The sequence below is a fragment of the Dunckerocampus dactyliophorus genome, chromosome 9 (assembly GCF_027744805.1).
Source record: "Dunckerocampus dactyliophorus isolate RoL2022-P2 chromosome 9, RoL_Ddac_1.1, whole genome shotgun sequence".
NCBI lineage: Eukaryota > Metazoa > Chordata > Actinopteri > Syngnathiformes > Syngnathidae > Dunckerocampus > Dunckerocampus dactyliophorus.
Genome location: NC_072827.1, coordinates 28,516,127 through 28,538,078, shown reverse-complemented (window position 1 = coordinate 28,538,078; position 21,952 = coordinate 28,516,127). Strand labels below are relative to the sequence as shown.

The following is a 21,952-nucleotide window of genomic DNA, read 5'->3' as shown; positions in this document are numbered from 1 at the left end:
CCAACATCGCCGGTGTTCCGTTGTAGCGTCAGGCAGACTCACCCTGTCAGCTTTGGCATCTTCACAAAGCTGAACACATCCATGCGTGCTGCAGGTCGCAGTCAACAAATCGTGCCACTGTCTCACTCCCGCTCCATTGTCCGACACCGTCTTTGACAGCGGGAAATAAATAATTCAGGAATAAATAAATAAATAAATAAATAAAAAGTGGAGCTCCCACAAGTCTGGTGGAGAGATTATTCCTGTTGTCTGGGCTTCTGCATGGCTGAGTGATTGCTGTGTCCTCGCCTCGCAAATCCACTACAGCCCATGGAAAAGGATCTGGCAGCGTAAGAGCCTCCCCCCCCCAGCCCGGTTACATCCTTCAAAGCATGCCGGTGTTAGCTGCGTTAAGCCACCTTCATTTAATTTCCATCGCGGTGGAATTATGTGCGGGAGCCGTACAGGAACAACGGCTTTGGAGAGAAGCAGGGTAAGAGAGAGAGCGGGAGGATAGGAGGGAGGGAATAAGGGCGGGATGTGGGAATACGAAAGGGTGTGTGTGAAGGAGCCACAAGAATCGCACCTAAAGGATGCGGTTGGCGATACCTAGAAGTCCCCAAGGCTGGTGTCATCAATCAGCCATGCTGTTGTTGCCAGAGAGCAGGAAAAGGTTGTGCAGCTATGAAGTGCAGGGAGGGGGGACGTTGCGCAGCATGCTGTGCAATATATTGTTGGAGGGAAAAGCAACAGAGAGCAGCTGGAGAGCGAGAAGGACCTAATGTACCCCCACCACTCCCACTCCCGATCCCCAACTGAGCTCACAGCTGCACACTGAGAAGCGAATGTTGCATTTATGATTCTGACCTTTCCAAACTGTTAAAAGCTTCCTCTCCATGATGCCAATCACGACGAGAGGCCTCCAAATACTTCAGCAGGTAATTCTAAACAAACACCTTCCCAAAGAGATGACACAATTGAGGACTGATGGAGTGAACCGTGCCACGGGTGTTTTTGCCAAGACCATGACCAGGTTAAAGATAAAGATGACTGTATGAGACGATCCCATGTACTGATACTGACTTACCGTGTGAAGACAAATAAAAGTTTTACATGCAGAAAACAATTCAAAATGCATATAAATACACGGAAATGATGAATTTAAATTGACATTTCAGGTTACTTTTATCTCCATTGAAGATGTGATTGTTGCTAAGGACAGTATGCCGCAGCGAGATCAACACAGACACCACCTTTGTGTTTTATTTCCTAATTCAGTAGTGTTTCTCATGTCAAGTCTCCACTTTTCATTTGATCATAAGCGGGAAAAGAACCCAAAATGGAGCCAAAGAAAGCTGCAAGTGCCAGCATTTTAGGGGAGAATTCAAGAAATAGCAAAAACGCAAAGGTGGTGTCTGTGATGATTTCGCTGCTGACTTGTTTTGTGTTAAAAAGAAACACATCAAAAACACAGTAGTTCTCATGCTGTGCCTTAATCACACAAGGTGTACATTTTCAATGTTAACTGAAAAACATGCTAACCAGGGCATACGCTAACCAAGGTTTCTCTGCATTTGCAGTAAATTGCAATGGGTGCTTGCGATGCCACCTATCCACAAAGTTTCATCCACAAAGTGCAGTAGTTTTGGTGTAATTAATCAACTAATTCCAAAGTCGAAAACAATCCCAGCTGTGAAGTAGAGTCACTGCTGAATATTTAACACAATACGGAACAAACCCATCCAGTTTAAACGTAGACTTAAGGCAAAAAATTAGTTTTGTCAGACATAGCCTCCAAATGAACACTTTATCTCCACGCCTGATGAAGAATCACTGTGTCTGTTATTCGAAAGAGGAAAACATCAGCCCTCATAAATCAAAGCCAAAGGATGAGGACACCTCTGTCAAAACCCACCAAGAGCCAATTAGCTCCGTCTGTGATCCAAGTAGGGCTGATAATTCTTCTTCATGCGGCTGAGGCAATTTTTTTTGTGATAAAAGCAACATCTTTGCCGTGTGATGAAAAGGAAGCACTCTGTCAGAAAACACTAACATCAAACATCATCTGGCCAGAGCATCTGTGCCACTTGGGCAGCCAGTTAATATTGCTAATAAATTGTCTTATGTCAAAGAAAACCTTCCTAAGCTAAAATAACGACATGATTTTGTTTGTTTAATCAGCCACTGTGCTGCTATTACAATGTAACTCCACTATGTAGCAGGTCTTTCGGGAGTGATCAAGTTGGCTGCAGCACGAACAGAGCCAAAACCAACAATTTAACCGTGCCTCTTTTACATGTCAGGTAGAGGAATGCGTTTCAGGATTATTTCTGATTAAGTAAGTAGTACGTAGTTAAGTAAATGCACTAAATTGATGCTAAATGCTCATGCTAGCGGACCATTATACCATATAAAAAATACTTTTGTTATTTTAAAGCATTTTTATGCAAGGGGTGTGATATATTTGTTGTGATATGACCTCTCTTTCCTTCCGCAAACCCGAGTCAAAGGTTGGTATAGCCGAGTCCAGTTGACACAGAATGTGTTATCGTGACACGAAGCACGTAAAAGTCTCAAGTGCCTGTGGCCCGAAACGCGCAGGATGTCAGACATTGCGGTTTAAATTAGCCCTTTTTAGGTCATTTTGGCCTTTTCTAGTAGGCCTTGTTCAAAAACAAACTCGTCCTCGACGATTTCTCAGATTGATGCCAAATTTAATGAACGTGTACTAGACAGATGGGTGATGACAAATTGTGAAATATTTGTATTTTTGCAATAGCTTGTACGCGGAGCATGGCTATAAAGTTTACATCACAGTGTTAAATAAGTCTCATCTCAACCATACCTTCAATACATTCATATGCCACCATTACTCATCTAAGTAATTACTGCGAGTGCATACCGGGTGATTGACAGAGTAACATGTACAGTGGAACCTTGGTTAGGGTACGCCCCGGTTAGCGTCTTTTTTGGTTAACGTAAAAAATTGACACCAAAATTTTGCCTCGGTTTGCATACATTTTCCGGTTAGTACAATACGGCGCACGTCTTGTCGTGTTATTAATATGCTGCGTAAGTCCACCTGTGTTCTTCATGTATTTTTTATCACAAATGTCCTTGTTAGCATCCTTAGCTTGCGAACAAAATGGCAACCGGCACCGGAAGTCATGCCGCACATCGATGATGTCATCAGTGGTTAACTCTCAAAAATATAAACACAAAACACGTTTTTATAGTTTTACAATTACAGTTTTACATGCATAAAATATAAATGACGAATGAAAAGGAACAAAGTGAACATTTAAGGATCCTTTTACCTTCACTAAAGACGTGAGTGTTCCCAAAGACACGATGTGACAGCGAGATCAACACCTTCCTCTTAAACACCACCTTTCTGTTTTGTCATGGGTTTCTCGAATTTAGTGTTCCATAGTGTTTCTCACCGTCTTTATCAAAATGCTGGCACTTGCAACTTTCTTTGGCTTCATTTTGGGTTATCGAGGTGAGAACTACTATTGAATTGAAGAAATAACTCTTGGCAAAACAGGAAGGTGGTGTTGAAAAGGCATGTTGATCTCGCAGCCACATCGTGTCTTTGGGAAGAGCCACGTCAAGAATCACGTCTTCAATGAAGGTAAAAGTAGCCTTAAATGTTCATTTATCCCTTTCATTCATCATTTATATGTATTAAAATGCATTTTCAATTGTTTTCTGCATGTAAAACTCAAATTGTAAAACCATAGAAAGCTGTTTTGTGTTAACATTTTTGGCTGTCTGGAACGGATTAATTGGATTTACAGTATGTTTTATGGGAAAAATTGGTTCGGTTAGAGCATGTTTCAGTTAGAGTTGGACCTTCAGGAACGAGTTAATGACGCTAACCAAGGTTCCATCGTAGATGTCAATAAATATGTCCAGTAGTAATTAAGTTAACATGATGGAAAGCTGCCATGTGGCCCTGTTTCTGAAGGAAGGGGATTATGTTTTGCTTCAGAATGTCACAGTACATGTGTGGATTCATACTTTCCACGATGAAATGCAGCTCTCCAGTTCTGGTAGCACTCATGCAGCCCCAGCCCACCACACTACCACCACCATGCTTGGCTGTAGGCAGGACAGAATCCTCTTGCTACTTGTGTTGTGAGCTATTTAGACAAGAATGCCTGCGTGTTGAATCATTTTCAGTGGATAGTACATTTACACTGCTATGCAAGCTGTACATTGATTACTAGGGGTGACACGAGACTGTTCAGGGAACGAGACGATACACGAGATTGGGTCTACGAGAACGAGATGAGGTGAGATTTTAACATTACTTGTACTGTAAGAAAAGTACATCATATTGCAATTTACTAAATTAATTTCTACTACCTTAGACTCTTCTGCACTCTTCAAAAGGGCTCACTCTGTTCATGCGGTTGTTGTATGGAACAAATGTGCTGAAAGCAATGCACAGAGTGAACTCTCTTTCTATCACTTGTTTTCCCTCTATCAAGGTCATTTTCATTTATTGTGTGATGAAATAATTTATTATCATCCCAGGCCTAGTGCCCACAAGACGCTTTTTTTTAACGAGAAATCTTGTCACGTTTTACTGTCGTGATGTCTTGTGACACCCCTACTGATAGCTATAAAGTATATCCAAATTTCATGTGTGTAGTGTTTTCCCTTGAGAAAATACACTGTCATGAAATGGTTGCTGAAACATGAGGGGTGGACTTACTTTTGTGAGATGCTGTAACGATAAAACTGGCAATTTTCAAGCTGCGGCTACAGTCAAGAATCCTCTTTTAAAATGCCACAACTTGTAAGCTCCTTCTTGGTGACTCAACGTGCCTTTGCAATAAAGAATGTTGTCTCTCTGACTCAGGGTCAGGCGCACATTTGTTTTTTTCCGCCATAATCACAATGGCAAGGTTGATGAAAAGGACGAAGCCCACTGTTTTTTTTATCTGATGTTCCAGACTATTGTTGAGGGACAAAAAAAGGCAATATGCTATGTCTTTGGAAGAGCAGAAAGGAGGATTGTTAAAAGGCATACGGAAAGAAGCCAGCGAATGAAGTGATGCAGACTGATTTGCTTTAAATATAGCAACAGTGTCCTTTGGCGGTAGCTTTTGAGAGACTCAGCGTATTCTGGACAGTTGTGTTTGCCCATTCGGGCTTGCGGGCCACAAGCCAACATGAGTGGCAGTGGATATTAAGGTCAGACGGCAGCGTGATCTAAGGAGAATATGGCCGAAGAGTTACAGCATCCGACCCTGCTGCCCTGCTGATCCCGTACACTTCCCCTCAGAGTCACTTTTAAATCAGCTGAATTCAGTCATTTGGGTACACTTGGCCACTTAAAACCCAACAGTGCTTAAATTTTGCAAGGCATGCCTTCGGATGGCTGCTCGCCTCTAAAAGCTGAAAATAAGCAGAGTGCAGCCATTCTGCATGAATTGCTAAGCACACTAAACAACAGAGGTATAAATGTTTACTTAAAAGCATCATTGGAAAAGCAACACAGGCTTGGACTACGACATGTACGGTGAGGTTCATGGCTAGTGAGGCACCGACTAATGTTGATACAATGTTTTGTGTCATTACTGCCACCTAGTGACCAGAATACTACGTATCACTTGCATTTCAGTGTGTTTTGAGTAATAATAGACCGTAGTCTACCACGAACAGAGATCTAATTTTCTGAAAAAACATGATATAGCGAGGGAGTGATAATCGAACCGTGATATTTCGAGAAACACACTGTTCTTCTCCAGGAAACGTTCTGAAATACATTTTTATAAAAGTCTGATCACCTTCTGTTTTGTCTAAAAGTCCGGTTTGGAAAGGTTTTTGACCTCGACTATATAATCCTCCACCTTGGCAGTCAAATTCATTCAACAGAGCATAAAAATATCCTCATTGCAGTTGTTGCTACCCCAGCTGACACGTCACTGGCGCTGCTGTTTGTGTATTTCAATAAAGTAAAAAAAAAAAAAAAACACACACTGGCGCTGGCTTTTCCTCTCTATTGCTGACTTCCACGTGACATAGTTTGCATATTGTGAGTAATATACTACCAGGGTATACTGTATACTGTCTTTTACCTCAAAAGTAATGCACTGACTTCAAAATAGGTGCCTGTCACTTTAAGATGTTTGGGTTTTGCTGCCCCGCTGGTGCTGAATGAGATAAATCGGCTTGTTGAGCACAGTGGTGTGGAGTCTCACGGTTTTCTGACGGTGTATTGTGTATGGAGTACGTCTGACGTGGCCTGTGCCCTGTGGATTGTGCACTGCCTGTAGAACATACCGTATGCTGTGGAGTGTGTACGTGAATGGAATGTTTTGTGCAGAACCGCTTTCCAAAGAAAAGTACAATATGGATTTTTGCATTTAATATTTTTTTGTTTTGTCTTTCGTACAGCAACTTTTGGACCGAGTTCATTGGACAAGAACACGTGTAAGCCAACAGACTTCTCATTACAAAATCGATTGTTTTTTTTTTGAAAACTTAACAATTTTGGTTGGAAAACCTCTACTCCACTTGAAGGAAGACTGAAGAGGCTTATTGAGACGGTGGACTGCTTCGTAGCTAGATGCCTAGTGCAGTCAGAGCGAAAATGCCGCATTTATGCGCTGTCCTCGCATGTGGAAAACATTAAAACAGGGATTTCGGAAAAATGTGTTACTAAGATAATCCATCATAAAAGGGAAAAGTTCAAGAAACAACCAAAAAATACAGACAAAGGTGACTGCTGAACCTGTCTCTCTTGTTGAGCGGAGCCGAGTATGAACATGATCCAGGTTGCAGTTTCCAACAACAAACAAATCTACACTAAAAGCAATGTTAAAATATCATTGAAACTCGAAAATGTGCATTAAAATGTGAAATACAATCTAGTATCGCTGTGAAGCAACTGAACAGGGTCATGATTAAATTGTTTACCACAATTTAATGTTCATACGCCACACCCCCATAGAAAAATAGCGCAGCGAAAGGATCAAGGACACATACAAGAATGTATTCATGCAGACTGACTTGCTGTGACAACGCAGATACGCTATTTTCATCTGCCGTATTTGATTGGCTTGTTTTCAAGTATTTGATGTCTTTACGCAACACACCATGCGCACTCTCATAATTGAAGCAAAGAATTTTAACGACATGCACAGTATTTCACATTAATTTGGCGCGTATGGGTATGTGCACGCACATGACAGACTGTGGGCCTGCGCACGAGCCGTGAGTGAGACAGCGAGACAGCGCCCCTCCCTGACCACATTCAGGTTCACTCGTAATTGTGACTTTGAATGTTTCCAGACTTTTTTTTTTTTTTAGTGAGGGTCACAAACTAAAAAAAAAAAACAATCAAGTATGTGATGTATTTATGCAACACACCATGCACAGCAAATCATGTCAATGGCATGCACCGTTATTTGCAGTCATCTGCCACTCGAGACCTTCTTTGGGACTGCGTGTATGTGTATGTGCGTGCACACTACGGGCATGTGCCAATGCACGAACCGTGAGTGAGTGACGGCCATTTACGCCACTCCCCAATAACATTCAGTTCAACGCGTAATTGTGAAGAATATTTATTTCTTTTTTGTACAATATCTTCTCTGAAGCCGCTGTTGGCAGCAAATGCTCGCCAGTGGTGGTGTTGTCATTTTTGTGTGAAAACATGTGATTTGCAGAGAGCCAGTGTCGGACTCATTTTGGTTGAATGAACACAGACAAAAGTGCAATATCTCATTTCGTCTGATGCTGTTTATTTCTGACATTTAATGTGACCTGTAATGTGTCCAGACTTTTTCTACTGAGTGCCACATATTAACAAAAAATCAATCAAAATCAACTGAAAAAGATGATTTGTGTCCAGCTAAATCTAAATGTGATTAATTTGGATGAACTGACTGGTAAAGCTTGAATATATGACATATTCTAATCCGAGCTCCACCACACGACGTTTACATTGGACAACAGACAGTGACAGTTTTGATATCTGATGCTGATCAATATCAGTATTTGATCCCACCCGGAGAATCCCTACAATGTTTGTTTTCAAGGAAAACTTTCTTAAGATTGTTTCATTTTGTCTCAGGGAAAGCGTCACAAGGATCACAAATTCAGCTCCGTAACAATGAAGAAGACTGCGACAAAATCTGCTCCCGTAAAGTTAGTAGAATTCCCACCAGTGTGCAATGATAACAAGCATCTCATGGACGAGAGTGATCAGCTCTGACTGAGTTATATCACAGCACAACAACAAGCCCGCAGAGAGCTACTCACTGAATGACAGTGAAGATGCCGAGTTCGTTGTCGTCCGGGTTCATTGTTGGTGACAGGTTCTCGGAGGCAGCGCTTCGTTCCCGCGTTTCCCGTCAAAGCATTTAGAGCCCCTTGTACAATGAAATGCACTCAGCTCGCTCCTGACTCTGCAAAGTTTGCCACCCCCTTGCGTTTATTTGGACTTTCCATGGACAAGTCAGCTTGTCTGACTGAGCCCGCTCAGTTATGATTACGTACAGTGGCCCTGTCCAAGTGACTGGCCAACGCCCCCGGGGAGGAGACCGAGCTTGTCGCTTCTGCCTCAGTAATGAAATAACATCACATTCCAGGCCAGTGCATCAGAAAACAGAGGGATCAATGCCGAACAGCTGGACTCCTGTGAGGCTCTCTGCAGGCCGAGACCGCCTTCATGAGCGTCTCGTTTGGGCAAAATTCACCCTCACTCCACTAGGCCCAACACATTTGAGTGAAGGAATAACTGTGACTGGTATTTACTGGTATTTATTCCTGCACGCCAATTCCTAATAGCTGACATAATAATCTGATCCCGGTATGAAGCTTTTAAAGATGGCATGTGTTTCAGGCAGGAGAGCTTAAAATTAAGCTGCACACATAATCCAACTCTATCATTATTTGCCTGCCAACTGTCAACCTTAAACGAGCCAAACCTAAATCCTATATAAACCATGGGACGAGATCTTAACCTAAATGTAGCAGGGGCGAATATGTGAACATTTTGTCATCAGTTTTTCTCAGTCCACGTTTTTGTTTTTTTGGGGGGGATTTTAAAGACATTCTCCTGTTATGCCACGGTGTTTTAACATCATGATGCTTCACGCAGTATTATGCCACGCAGAGTCACCCATGCATGAATGGCATACAGAGTCTTCCATTAGTTATGAGCGAAGGCACGTGTCTTTGCCTCTGCAAGCAAATGGAGCGGCTTGCGTAACACACTCCATGCTTGCACACGCGGCAGCCTTTCAGCACTCCGAGTTCCCATGCAACAAGACCACGGAGACAAGCATCCATAAACGTCTTCCATAAATTTAATGAAATAATAAATAATCATAAGATTAGGGCCTCACTGAAGATAAGAAATTATAATACTAAAAGAGTGAAGTACTTTTCAAAGAATATTTTTTTAAGTAATAATTTTACTACATAGTTGTAATATTTTAAGATTGTTTTTTTTTTTTATTACAAGAGAAAATTGTGATTTGCCAAAAACTAATTTTGTTACAAAAACATTTTTTTTTTAGAATTACAGTCAGCTCTCGTGACATTGCGGTTCAAATTTTGTGGCTTCACTTTATCACCGTTTTAAAAAAATACATTCATTAATATATCATTATTAGTAATCTATTATTAGTAAAAAAAAAAAAAAAATCTGCATACTTAAGCAAATGTTATGGTTTTTTTGCGTAAATTAAGCATTTTCAAGCACAGAAATGGCAAAATGAACTAAAATACAAATATAAGGCATTAAGAAGACGCATTCAAATTGTTATATATATTGTATATATTGTGTATATATATATAAATCATCATATATATCATATATATAAATCATTCTACACTGGTCACTAGTTGTAGGTGTCAGTGGTGTCATATATGCTACTGTCATGTTTGATGAGGCACGCAAGCATCAGATTTGCAGCTTTGATTGATCTCACAACAAGCACAATAATAACAATATCATAATCCTAATCATAATAATCCTAATAGCCATAATCCACTCACTTCCTGTCCTCCACACCTCCGGAAAACATTTATTGAAACACGCATGAGTCTTATTTATGTCTTAAATGGCTTAGTTTCTCTGATTATGTCTACTATATTGGGTAATACGGGCGTAAAGCTGACTATAGGGGTGTTATTTCATGTCTAGAGGGCTCTAATAATGTTAAAAACTGTATTTGAAATGTTGTTAACAGATTTTCTGCAAAAATATTCCATTTATAAATGAGGAATCCGACTTCGGTCAGGTCTGAAACCAATGAACCCCAATGAACGAGGGATTACTGTGCAGTATATATATACAGTAGTTTTTTTTTCCACCCACATACTCCGTATGGTGCATAGCGGTCATAAAGCAGACAAAAGCAGACCTTTTTCTGTTGGGCAAAAATACCGCACATGAATCCATCCAATCAGGGTGGCTGTGCAGCACTCGCCCCTGGGCCACAACACACTGCATCAGTGGCCTGCTTTTGTGTGACACACAGGTCACAGCCTTTTGAGTAAGAACAGGGGCCGTGTATTAGCCCTTGTGCCAATATTACATGACTAAGAACCACATTTAGCATGTTGTCTCGGGGTCATAACAGTGACTATTTACGATGAGGTTAATAGGCCGCAGTGTGTTGTGAGACTTATCTGATTTAACGGGCTGTTTGCTGTGCGTGCGTGGGTGGCTTGTTTTGTTTTTCTTTAAGACCATGTCGTGCTGGGAACCTCTCTGCACGTTCCTCTGACAGCTCAAATGAGAGCAGCAGAGCACCGCTCTAATTGCTTTATGACATGCAGTGGAACCTCAAAATGCAATGCTGAGTGATCAGTGGAAGCCAAAAGGGTACAAATTGGAAACACGTGATGATAACCATAAAACATGGAATGGATCTTATTGCTTTATTGCAGTACAGTGTCCTGGCTGCTCAGCACAACATGGCTCATCAATCCAAACAGGAGGAGAGCAGAATGCATACTGCAAAGTGATTATTATGGAGCAGGGGGGTCCAAACTTTTTCCAGTGAGGGCCACATCGTGAAAAATGAAATGATGCGTGGGCCACGTTTATATTTTGTAGAGCAACACGTAGAGATATGCTAAGAAAAGCTTTGTAATACAGATGAAATGCAGCTAAAAATGGCCTCTTTCCCATAATAATACGAGTTCATTCTAGGAAAAATTGCCACTTTTGTTCTTCATTCAATTATGAGTTTTTTTCCTAATATTTTAACTTTATTCCTGTAAAATATTTTCCATTTCTGCTTTTTTTATTTTTTATTTTCCAACTATTTCATTTCAGCGTTCCTCTTGTAAATGTTCTTCTCGTAATTACAACTTTATTCCCATAATAGTTTTTTATCTTTAAAAAAAAGATGTATATTTTCTTTCTTTCAATATTGTTACTAAAATGATATTTTTCCTCATGTTACAAGTTTAGTCTCGTAAAATTGCAACCTTCTTCCCTTAATATTTTGACTTTACTGACTTTACTGACTTTTTGACTTTAATTTCTGCTGTTTTCCATTTTTGCTTTTGATTTTTTCGGTACAATTTTCTGAATATTTCAACTTTCTTCTTGTATATTTTCTTCTCCTAATATTTTCACTTTATTCCCACCTGATAAACTTTATTCATTGTTTTTGACTTAAGAAAAACAAACATTCTCTTTAATATTTCAACTTCATGCTTTTTCCTCATACTTTTGATTGATTTTCCCATTTTTGCTGCTGCTGTTGTTGTTTTTTGTAAAGTTTCCTCGTTAAATTACATTTTTAGACTGCGCTGCGGGCCGATAAAATTACACCCGCTGACCGCAAATGGCCCCCGGGCCACACTTTGGACACCCCTGTTGTAGAGGCTCACCTCCCATGCACCTCCCTCCTCCTTTATGCATCGTCAATGCTAATGTATTGTTTCAAAGTTACATTATTCTGTTCTTTATTATTATTATTCTACGTTTCATTTCACAGTGCTTCACTTGCTTTTACACCTGCATCACAGTTATTTTAGCACTTTGTTATTCACCAATGTATTGTATTTATGTTGCATTATTCTTTATAGTTATTATTCCAAGGTTTATTACATAGTGCTTAACTTTTTACACCCGTATTCAAGTTAAAAAGCATCATGCCCTATGCACTTCCTTAAAATCTACGCCAGGGCTACTCAACTACATGAAGAGGACCACCGTTTCAAAAATGCAAGAGTCCAAGGGCCGAACATGCGCTGTCCCGTTATGCTCGCTTGATATGAGTGACCACATTTGCCGTTTTTATTCAACATGACTTTCAAACACAGCATTCCAAAAACATTGAACTCCGTGTGTTAAAAAAGCTGTTTTTGTTCAACAGCAAAAGTGCATTTGACAAAAATAAGGTGTATGACAGCAGCATTTCAGGTAACAAAAAAGTGTATCGAATAAATGACCTAGTTTTCATTTGGTCATCAGAACAATATGCTTGATACACTTTTCTCAGACAGGCATGAGCATTCATCACATTTCTCTCTTGTTTAAACACTCCCAAAGTTCACATTTTGTTAGAATCTTCATGATCGATCTTCTAGGTTGGACACAATAAATTATGAAGTGACTCACGCGTGGCCATGCTTCGTCGCGGCGCGGTTCGGCTGTAGCCCGGTAAATAGCATAACAATGCGTAGCAGCTAAAGCAAACAAACAAAATGCGCAATTAATTCCAATTGTGGAAGAGCAAACAGAGGAAGGGCCTACAAATTGATTTTCGGTCCATCAGCAAAAATTTCAGCAGCAGAAAGAGTGTTTTATTTCATTATTTTATGATGCGCAACAAACAGTAGATGCACTCATTTGCATAAAATGATGAGCGTCTCTCCTGCGTAGCAGGAACTCCTACAAACACAGCAAGCGTTGCACTTACGGCTAGAGAGCCGTCTGCAGACATTCCACTTGTGCAATTTACATTGTTTGGCCACAGCACTGCGCTCCTCTGCTTTTTTTGCTATCATAGAAGAATGCTAAATAGGTCATTAATCAACGTTGATTAGTCAGAAATCGATTAATAGCGCTGGACAAAAACTTACAGTGCACTAATTTTAAGAGACTGCTCTCGCAAACTCATCAATCATGATATTTCTGCAAGCCAGACAGGAAAGGCATAAAAAAAAGAAAACACCCCTCCGGATATGCTGTTAAATACGCTCATTCCATACACAGGAAGTGCACAGAAGTCGGTCACTTTCAGTCAATGAGATCACAGGATATCACATTCCTCAAATCAGATAGCCACTCCCGCGTCAACATGCTGCACAAGTCCCTCCCCCCGTGTTACCATGGGAGGATAGGATTCACAGCATCCAGCCATTAGCGGTAATGTGGGAGAAAAAAATCAATATGTCCGTGGAAAGCTTGTGAAGGTCATGAGGCCAACGTTGGCGCTCCAATTAGACGCCCGCATGTGCGGCTTCGGGCTGGGCTCCGAGCGTGCCGGTCAAGCTTCATTTCGCAATGTCACGGATGAGGGTAGTCATTAGATTGGCGACGCGGATGATAACTGGCTGTGGTTTTGATCACGATCAAGGAGGAATAGGTCGCCAATCAATCAATATGAAATGACTCCGTTTGCACGTGTTGTTGGGGTTTTTTCAGTTGTGCTATTTATGGCGGGAAATGCAGACATACCAACTGGTACCAGTGATGAGGAAAAGTGTCACGATAACCATAGAAGTACAAAGGAAACTTCCTGTGCCATGTAGGAAAGGATTGGATGCTCTGTACAATATGATCGAGGGTCTAGAGATTTGTTTGTGAAAACCAGAAGATGGCGCCAAATGACTTCTCCCCGAGCTTTTTTTCCTGTCACTCACCAGTGACTTGGAGAGACGTCGCCACAACACAGAGACATGCTCCGAAAAAACATGTGAAAGAGAAGGAATTATGATGCTAAGAAATATTTATGTTTATCGCAATCTACCAGATGTTATTTCACTGGTCTTGAAAACCTGATTTTAAAAAAACAAGATTGATTTTGTCCTAAAAACAGTTTTTTTTTAAATGGTGGTTGATAGAAGGGCCGTCTTACATTCAGGGTCGTCTTATATTTGGGTCAATACGTAATGAAATATCAATACACTGGATTGTCTTTTATTTGTCTTCACACGGTAAGTCAGTATCAGTACGTGGGATCGTCTCATGCAGTCATGGATGAACTGATTAGACCACCCTCGTTTCTTCAGTTTCTTGTTCATTATAATGCCTGATACAACTAAATATAACAACGACAACAAAAATAGCTCTTTCGAGTTAAAGTTTTTGGCAGTAGAATGCTGTAGCTACTCATGTAAGAAGTTTTGGTTATTATCAAGAAAGCCATGGAAGTTGCTGGATATCAGCTCTTGAATTCAGCTGTTATGAGCTATATTTGATACCATCATCCTATTTGTCCACACAAATGTACCTTTAGTTGTACCAGGCATTAAAATGGACCAATAAACTGAAGAAACCGTATTTGGATCCATTCAGTAAGTATCAATACATGCGTCGTCTTGTACTCTGGTCAGCATAGTTATTCAATATAAATACACTGGAGTGCCCTGGATTTGGGCAATTAAATATCAAAAGACAAACACTTAGATAATTCCAGAAAAACCTCTGAAACGCAACGAGGTGATGGTGCGGTCGTCCCTCGTCACGTCGCACTTCAAATGGCTTCACGGTTTTTCAAAAATATATCAATTAATAAATCATCGCTGTTTTGTGGTTGACTACAGCCTATTATTAGTCAAAGCATATGCATGTTTAAGCAAAGTTGACCTACTTTTGCCCTAAAATAAGCATTTTCAAACATAAAATTGACTAAATGAGCTAAATTACAAATATTAGACATTCAGAAAGCGCATTGAAAGACACGTTGATATGTAGTAACCTACACTGGCCACTAGGTGTCAGTAATGTTACATTATCCACCACAAGAAGTCCCGGAAGTAAAAAGAAACCACAAGGAAGTCTCATGTGTGAGTCTATATTATATCTTATTTTCGATTATTATGTCTATTTTATTGGGTAATACGAGTGTAAATGTGACTATAGGGGTGTTATTTCACGTCTAGAGGACTCTAATAGTGTTCAAAACCCGTATTCAGAAGGTTGTAAATAGGTTTTCTATGCTCTAACCACAAACATATTCCATTTATAAATAAGGAATCCTACTTCGTCGAAATTCACTCACCCACAGTCGTTGCGATAAACGAGGGATGACTGTACCGCTCTGCAAACACCTTTCTGTTCCCCAATTTGTCTGCCAAGCGTCTTTATTTCACTTCATTTTAGTTGTATTTAATTTCAGTCTGAGAGTGGTTAAACTCTTTTTGTACACTTAAAGTGTGTACGCTTGAACTTGGAAGTCAGCAGCACCACAGAACCTGCTGAGTTCCGCCGTAGTTTTGATTCCACTCGCTAGTAAATAAAAACAGGTAAAGAGATGACAGTATTTTGACACAGAAATATGGATCACACGTTACAATAAGATAAACAAAAATACAATAGTTACTGAGGAACTAATGAGGAACTAATGAAGAACTAGTGAGGAACTAATGACTAAGGCGCATACATTTAGACTAGTGACTGAGGAACTAATGAATAACTAATGGGTAGATAGTTATGAGGAACAAAGGCACATTAATTTAGAGTAGTTACTGAGGAACTAATGAAGAACTAATGAGGAACTAATGAGTAGAGTACTTATGAGGAACTAAGACACATTAATTTAGAGTAGTTACTGAGGAACTAATGAAGAACTAATGAGGAACTAATGAGTAGAGTACTTATGAGGAACTAAGGCACATCAATTTAGAGTAGTTACTGAGGAACTAATGAAGAACTAATGAGTAAACTAGTTATGAGGAAATAAGGCACATCAATTTAGAGTAGTTACTGAGGAACTAATGAGGAACTAGTGAGTAAACTAGTTATGAGGAACTAAGGCACATCAATTTAGAGTAGTTACTGAGGAACTAATGAAGAACTAATGAGGAACTAATGTGTAGTTATGAGGAACTAAGGCACACACATTTAGAGTAGTTACTGAGGAACTAATGAGGAACTAATGAGTAGTTATGAGGCACTAAGGCACATGTATTTAGAGTAGTTACTGAGGAACTAATGAAGAACTAATGAGGAACTAATGTGTAGTTATGAGGAACTAAGGCACACACATTTAGAGTAGTTACTGAGGAACTAATGAGGAACTAATGAGTAGTTATGAGGCACTAAGGCACATGTATTTAGAGTAGTTACTGAGGAACTAATGAAGAACTAATGAGGAACTAATTGGTAGACTAGTTATGAGGAACTAAGGCACATCTATTTAGAGTAGTTACTGAGGAACTAATGAGGAACTAATGAGTAGTGGTTAGGGTTAGGTAGGTTCGTACCTCATTAACTACTGTCATTTTGTGCACCTTCTTGTAAAGTGTTAGCGAAATATGAATAAGTGGAGCATATCAGACTTACTTCGACTTCTCTTGGTTGTCCTCCAAACTGCCACTCTTGTCCTTTGTCTCTCCACGATCGTCATCCATGTCTCGGCACTCGTGCAGATGCTCACAACTGCAGCTAGCACAAGGCGGCCACTCTCTGTGCGCTTGATCCCAGCAGCACTGCACAGGGAGGGAGGGCGGGGGCCTCCTTGAAACATGGCCTGGTGTAAATTCTATCAACAGCAAGGGGATATGGAGGGAAAAAATGAGAAATCAATACCTCGTGGCCGGTCGTGTTTGAGGCATTGGGGCTGGGCGGAAATGCAAGACGACGAGGTCTTGCACTGATGAGCACACTGCTGCTGAAAAAGTGGTTTAATCAAGTGTTTCTCTGCAGCTAGATTGCATTTTCCTTCCTCCATTACTCACATATTCCCCATTACTGGACGTATGATGTGTTAACAAATTCATGATGAGATGAGATGAGATGAGATGAGATAAGCACCAAGCAGAAAAGCGGCGCTCTGCCAGTAGGATGTAGAAGTAGTTTGCTAAGGACGCATGCCTTGGGTTCAACTGCTTCTGCTAATGGACAGCATTTTTATATTTCTGAATCTCAAACCGTACCATCTGCTGGAAATGGGGGTGTCAGTGTGGCTGATTGAGTTATTGAGCATTGAGTTATGCAGATATTCTTGTAAAGATCAAAAATGTGTCCTGAAAATGGCTAATGTGAAATTTCCTAGCACTTCAGTTCTCTTCTGGTATTTCACGAGGTCATTTTGCATCCTTGTTAGTGACGTTCATGGCACTGACATGCGGTGGGCTGCACACCACAGATTTCTAGCACACACAAGTGGCCAAAGGTGACACTGCATGTCAGCTCCATCCCAGAAGGCAGGGCTATTCAACTAAATTCTTCTGGGGCCACATTTTCAGAAGGCTAAGAACCGGGTCTTCCAGACTTCTTTCATCATTATTATTCTTATGTTGTATCTCTATCTAAAGTTATGTTATTAGGGACGTCTGATAATATCGGTCCCAATTTTGGCATACAAATGAGATAGCGGTTCATATCGGTATGTTTTTTTTATGCAAGTTCTGCAAGCGACATCATGCTCCACACAGCAACAAGCTTGCTAGCTCAGTATGGATTGTAAATACGCAGTTTGCAAAGGCTGCAAGCGCTACGAGGGAGGAGTAAGGCGTCTTTCTTTAATACAGTCATCCCTTGCCACATCGCGGTTCGAATTTTGCATCTTCACTCTCTCACAGATTTTTAAAATATATTAATTAATAAATTATGCTGCTTCGTTATTGAATACCGAATAGCAAAAACATATTATTACTTAAAACAAATGCATATATTTGCCAAAATTAAGCATTTTCAAGCATAAAAATGGCTAAACAAACTAAAATACAAATATAAGGCATTCAAAAGATTCAAAGATGCTGTGAATAATATGTAGTACACTGCACTGGTCACTAGGTGTCAGTAATGTTACTGTAATGTTCAGTGAGACAGATTTGATTGTCGGAAGAACAGGCTTATATTGCAAATTTGAATTATCTCACAACAGGCACAATAATCCCTAATAAAAATCCCTAATAAAAACACGGGCTGCTGTTGTGACTCACAGAAAGCTAAAACTCAACTCTGAACCGCCCACATCACTTCCTGGCCGTTCCACCGCAACACATTGGCAGCACACACCAGTACGAGTCGTATTTACTGTATGTCTTAAATGGCGTATTATGTTGACAATATTGGAAAATATGAGTGTAAAGGTGACTATAGGGGTGTTATTTCATGTCTAGAGGGCTCTAATAATGTCAAAAACTGTATTTAGAAGGTGATAAACAGGCTTTCTATGCTCTAACTATGAAAATATTTGATTTATATATAAGGAATCCTCCTTCGCAAGAATTCACTCACCACAGTCGAGTCCGGAACCAATTCATCGCAATAAATGAGGGATTATTGTATATCGAATATCGGTAAGCAAGCCAATATCCAGCATAGTTCCAACCTCCCCAAATGGTTCATTTCGTGCTAAATAAAGTCACAAAGTCAAACGAAAACACAAACAATAGGTTAATACTCATCAAAGATCCTCTATATAACAAGAGTGCTCTGGTGTTCTTAGCATCCTGCGCCTTGTATGTTATAACTCCTACGTTTTGAAGCGAAGTCATGGGCCTTCTAATTACTGCAATTTCAATACCCTTGCCATAAGGCAACGTTTACCCCAACAAGAGTACCTCTTCTTACAATTTAGTGAATCACTTTTTATCCAACTAGCATCTAGAACACACATTTTGTGTCTTTCTTGTCACCTTGTTGCACCCCCAATTCCGAAACAACAGGCAATAATGGAAATGGGAATCATCTGTTCCAGCGTCAAACTATCACCATCATAAAGAAACTGTACAGGGGGTTGTTTTAACACAAGTAATGTTTCACACAAGTAGAAAAATAGCAGACACATGTCAAACAGCAAATTTTGTCCTCGGTAAAAACAAGGTAACCACTGTAAAATGAACATTCCTTTGGGAAAAAAGTCCCAAAAACCTCACAGAAAGCCCAAAAAAGAGCAACACACATCAGTTAATCCTTTGATACTTGCTTAACTGTGATTTTATGAAGTACAGTAATCCCTGGTTCACCGCAGTTACCTGGCTGCAAACCTGACTGTGATAAGTGAATTTCCGTGAAGTAGGATGCCTTATCTATAAACAAATATTTTCATAGAGCTTAGAAAATCTGCTTATGACCTTCTGAATATGTTTTTTTTAAACATTATTAGAGCCCTCTATACATGAAATAACATCCCATAGTCACGTTTACACTCATAGTACCCAATATACAAGGCATAATAATAGAAAATAATAATAATAATAGAAAAAAGCATGATATAGACTCACACATGCTCGGGTTTCTGGACAGTACTACCTGCAGTGTCATCATTGTAACATAATGTAACGTTACTGACACCTAGTGACCAGTGTAGAACACTACATATCAAGACATGTCTTTCAATGCTTTTACTTAATTTAGCCAATTTTATGCTTGAAAATGCTTAATGCAGGCCAAAAGTATGTACAATTTGCTTCAATATGCATATTTTTTTAAACTAATAATAGGTCAAAGTCAACCATGAGACAGCAAGGATTTATTCATGAATATATTTAGAGAAATGTGAGAGAGTGAAGCCACGAAATTTGAAGCGCTATGTGGCGAAGGACGACTGTATGCTGACCTGATCGACATGCTGACCTGATCGACATGCTGACGATCGTTCGACATCTAATTTTCTGTAATCGCTGTGGTTTTATTGAGAACATGCTCATATCATATATTTTGCGCTTATAACTGTGTTTGAAATGTGTTTAAGCAAGTAGTCCACAAGTTTGGCGGTGCAAACATTTGACTGGCAACCTCACTGGGTCAGTGTCGCTCCCTGCTGGTCATTGGAGAAAATGCAAGCCCGAGGGGCTTCAGCCAGATCTACAGTACAGTAAATACTCTATGTGCTTCTAGCCTGCCTCCTACTGTACGTATTGGAACTTAAACATTTTAGGAGGACTATCAAGACCTTCTGAACAGTGTATTAGCACCATCTAGTGGTCTGGCTATTTTTTAGATGCTGCAATTAATCATAAAAGAAAACAATTTCGCTTCGAGCAGTTAATAAAGAATAAGACATAGTCGAGTTTATACAGGAGAGCTGAAATACTGCAACTGTTTTTATTTCTCCTCCAAAACCACATCATCTTTGGCATTTGGCCGTTGTCCAAGTTTCTTTAAAAAAGGAACTGTTACCTCCCACAGACATAAAAATAAGCCCATGGACAAACCTAAGGAGGCTGCCAACAAAATGAAATGTAATCTACATACCCCTGGAATTGCACAGCCATGTTGTTGTTGCATATCATTTTACACTTTTAAATGACATTTTTTCAAATCATATAATAATTGTTATTGAATGGAAGCTTTGTTAAGATTGTCCTTTGAAGGGGCGGTAAAAGCTGCACTTAACCCATAGATAAACGACATAGGGGGAAGTGCAGAGAGAATCTTCCACATGACCACCGTGGCCAAAGAAGTGGATCAAACACAAAGCCGACCTCTTATCACCGCTTCCCCTGTCTGTTTGGTAGACTCCCGTATCTGATGGGGTCTTATCGTGGCCTTACAGTGCCAGTTCACATGTCACGTTATCACACAGGTCCTTTCCCCGGGGCTCCCACAGGAAGACTCAGTTCCCTGGGCACTGCATGCCAAGGATCTCAAGCGCCCTGTAACGAGGGGGGGGTTGGTGGGGTGGGAGCGTTGATGCAGTGCAGCCCAAAGTGGACTGGGAGTGTATACCAGTGGAAGTCTGTCTAACATTTCTGTCATGTTGAGTGGCTAATAACACTCAAGGCAAGTAGAGGCCTAATTAGGAGAAAGTCAAAGCTATACTGCAGCTGAAGTGCAGCGCTGTAAAAGTGACAGCCGCCATGACCTAATGTGATCTGTATTCATACATGCACTGTACTCGTGTATATTTAATACATAGGCCTTCTTACCGATATCTGACATACCGATACTGTCCAGCACTTTAATACCGATAATGAACGAACACATTATGTTGCATTTTACAAATAAACACTGTTTGCGCAGAATAAAACCAATATTGCAACATGTGATGCAGGTTATGGAAAAAGTGCCGTATTTGTTTTGAATATTTTGTCTCAACAAAAATCCCGACCAATAGTCAACTAAAAATGTTCTATTACCAACAATGAATTCACGAATCAGAATCCAATGAAATAATGCTGGTGTCTGTCCAATTTGGAAAGCTGCATATTTCTATGTGGCACAAACATCCACATAAGAACACAGTGAAGTGGAAAGTATGCACCTCGGCACTAATACAATCAGTGAAATTATAAACTGGGTTAATGAAAGCAGCCGGAACGAAATACAGTCAATTAGATTAGACGTATTAAAGGAAGATGCCGTACAGGCTTTACACTCATTGCAAATTGCATATTTACATGCAGTATTTGCATATTATAATGACATTATATTTAACCGAAGTCAAATTCCTTGTTTGTGTAAGCACGCTTGGCCAATAAAGCTGATTCTGATTCTGATATTAACAATCCGATGGGGAAGCTTGTTGCTGTGTGGAGGCGAGGCAAGGCAACGACAATTCATACACAAGGTAATTCAAAGGGCTTCACAGGAAAGAAGGGTAAAATTCCTTCATAAAATCATTCTGTAAAAACATAAAATCATTCCAAAATCATTCCATAAAGTTCCATGAATCATTCCATAAAAGAAAAAAAGAGATTTAGAAATGAAGAGTGCAGATAAAATACAGTACGTTCAGTTGTCCTATGCACAGTTGAATAGAAGTGTTTTCAGCTTGGATTTGAACGTTGCCAAAGTTGAGGATTGGAAGACTGTTCCAGATTTCGGCAGCACAAAACTGAAACGCAGCCTCACCGTGTTTATTCC

The 21,952-nt window shown here is 40.1% G+C and overlaps 1 protein-coding gene across 7 annotated transcripts in view; it reads right to left on the bottom strand.

Moving 5' to 3' along the window:
* Positions 1 to 16,603, bottom strand: part of frmpd4 (FERM and PDZ domain containing 4) — a 60,579-nt gene extending 43,976 nt beyond the window's left edge. For 3 of the 7 annotated variants that reach the window (XM_054786833.1, XM_054786834.1, XM_054786838.1), the window contains exon 1: positions 16,478 to 16,603. In XM_054786833.1, coding sequence (XP_054642808.1) covers positions 16,478 to 16,545 — 68 coding nt within the window. In that variant the 5' untranslated portion in view covers positions 16,546 to 16,603. Of the gene's footprint in view, positions 1 to 42; positions 615 to 8,259; positions 8,502 to 16,477 lie in introns of those variants that run through there. The other 4 variants (XM_054786835.1, XM_054786841.1, XM_054786836.1 and 1 more) reach the window with 4 other exon arrangements.
* Between the last annotated feature and the right edge of the window lie 5,349 nt (positions 16,604 to 21,952).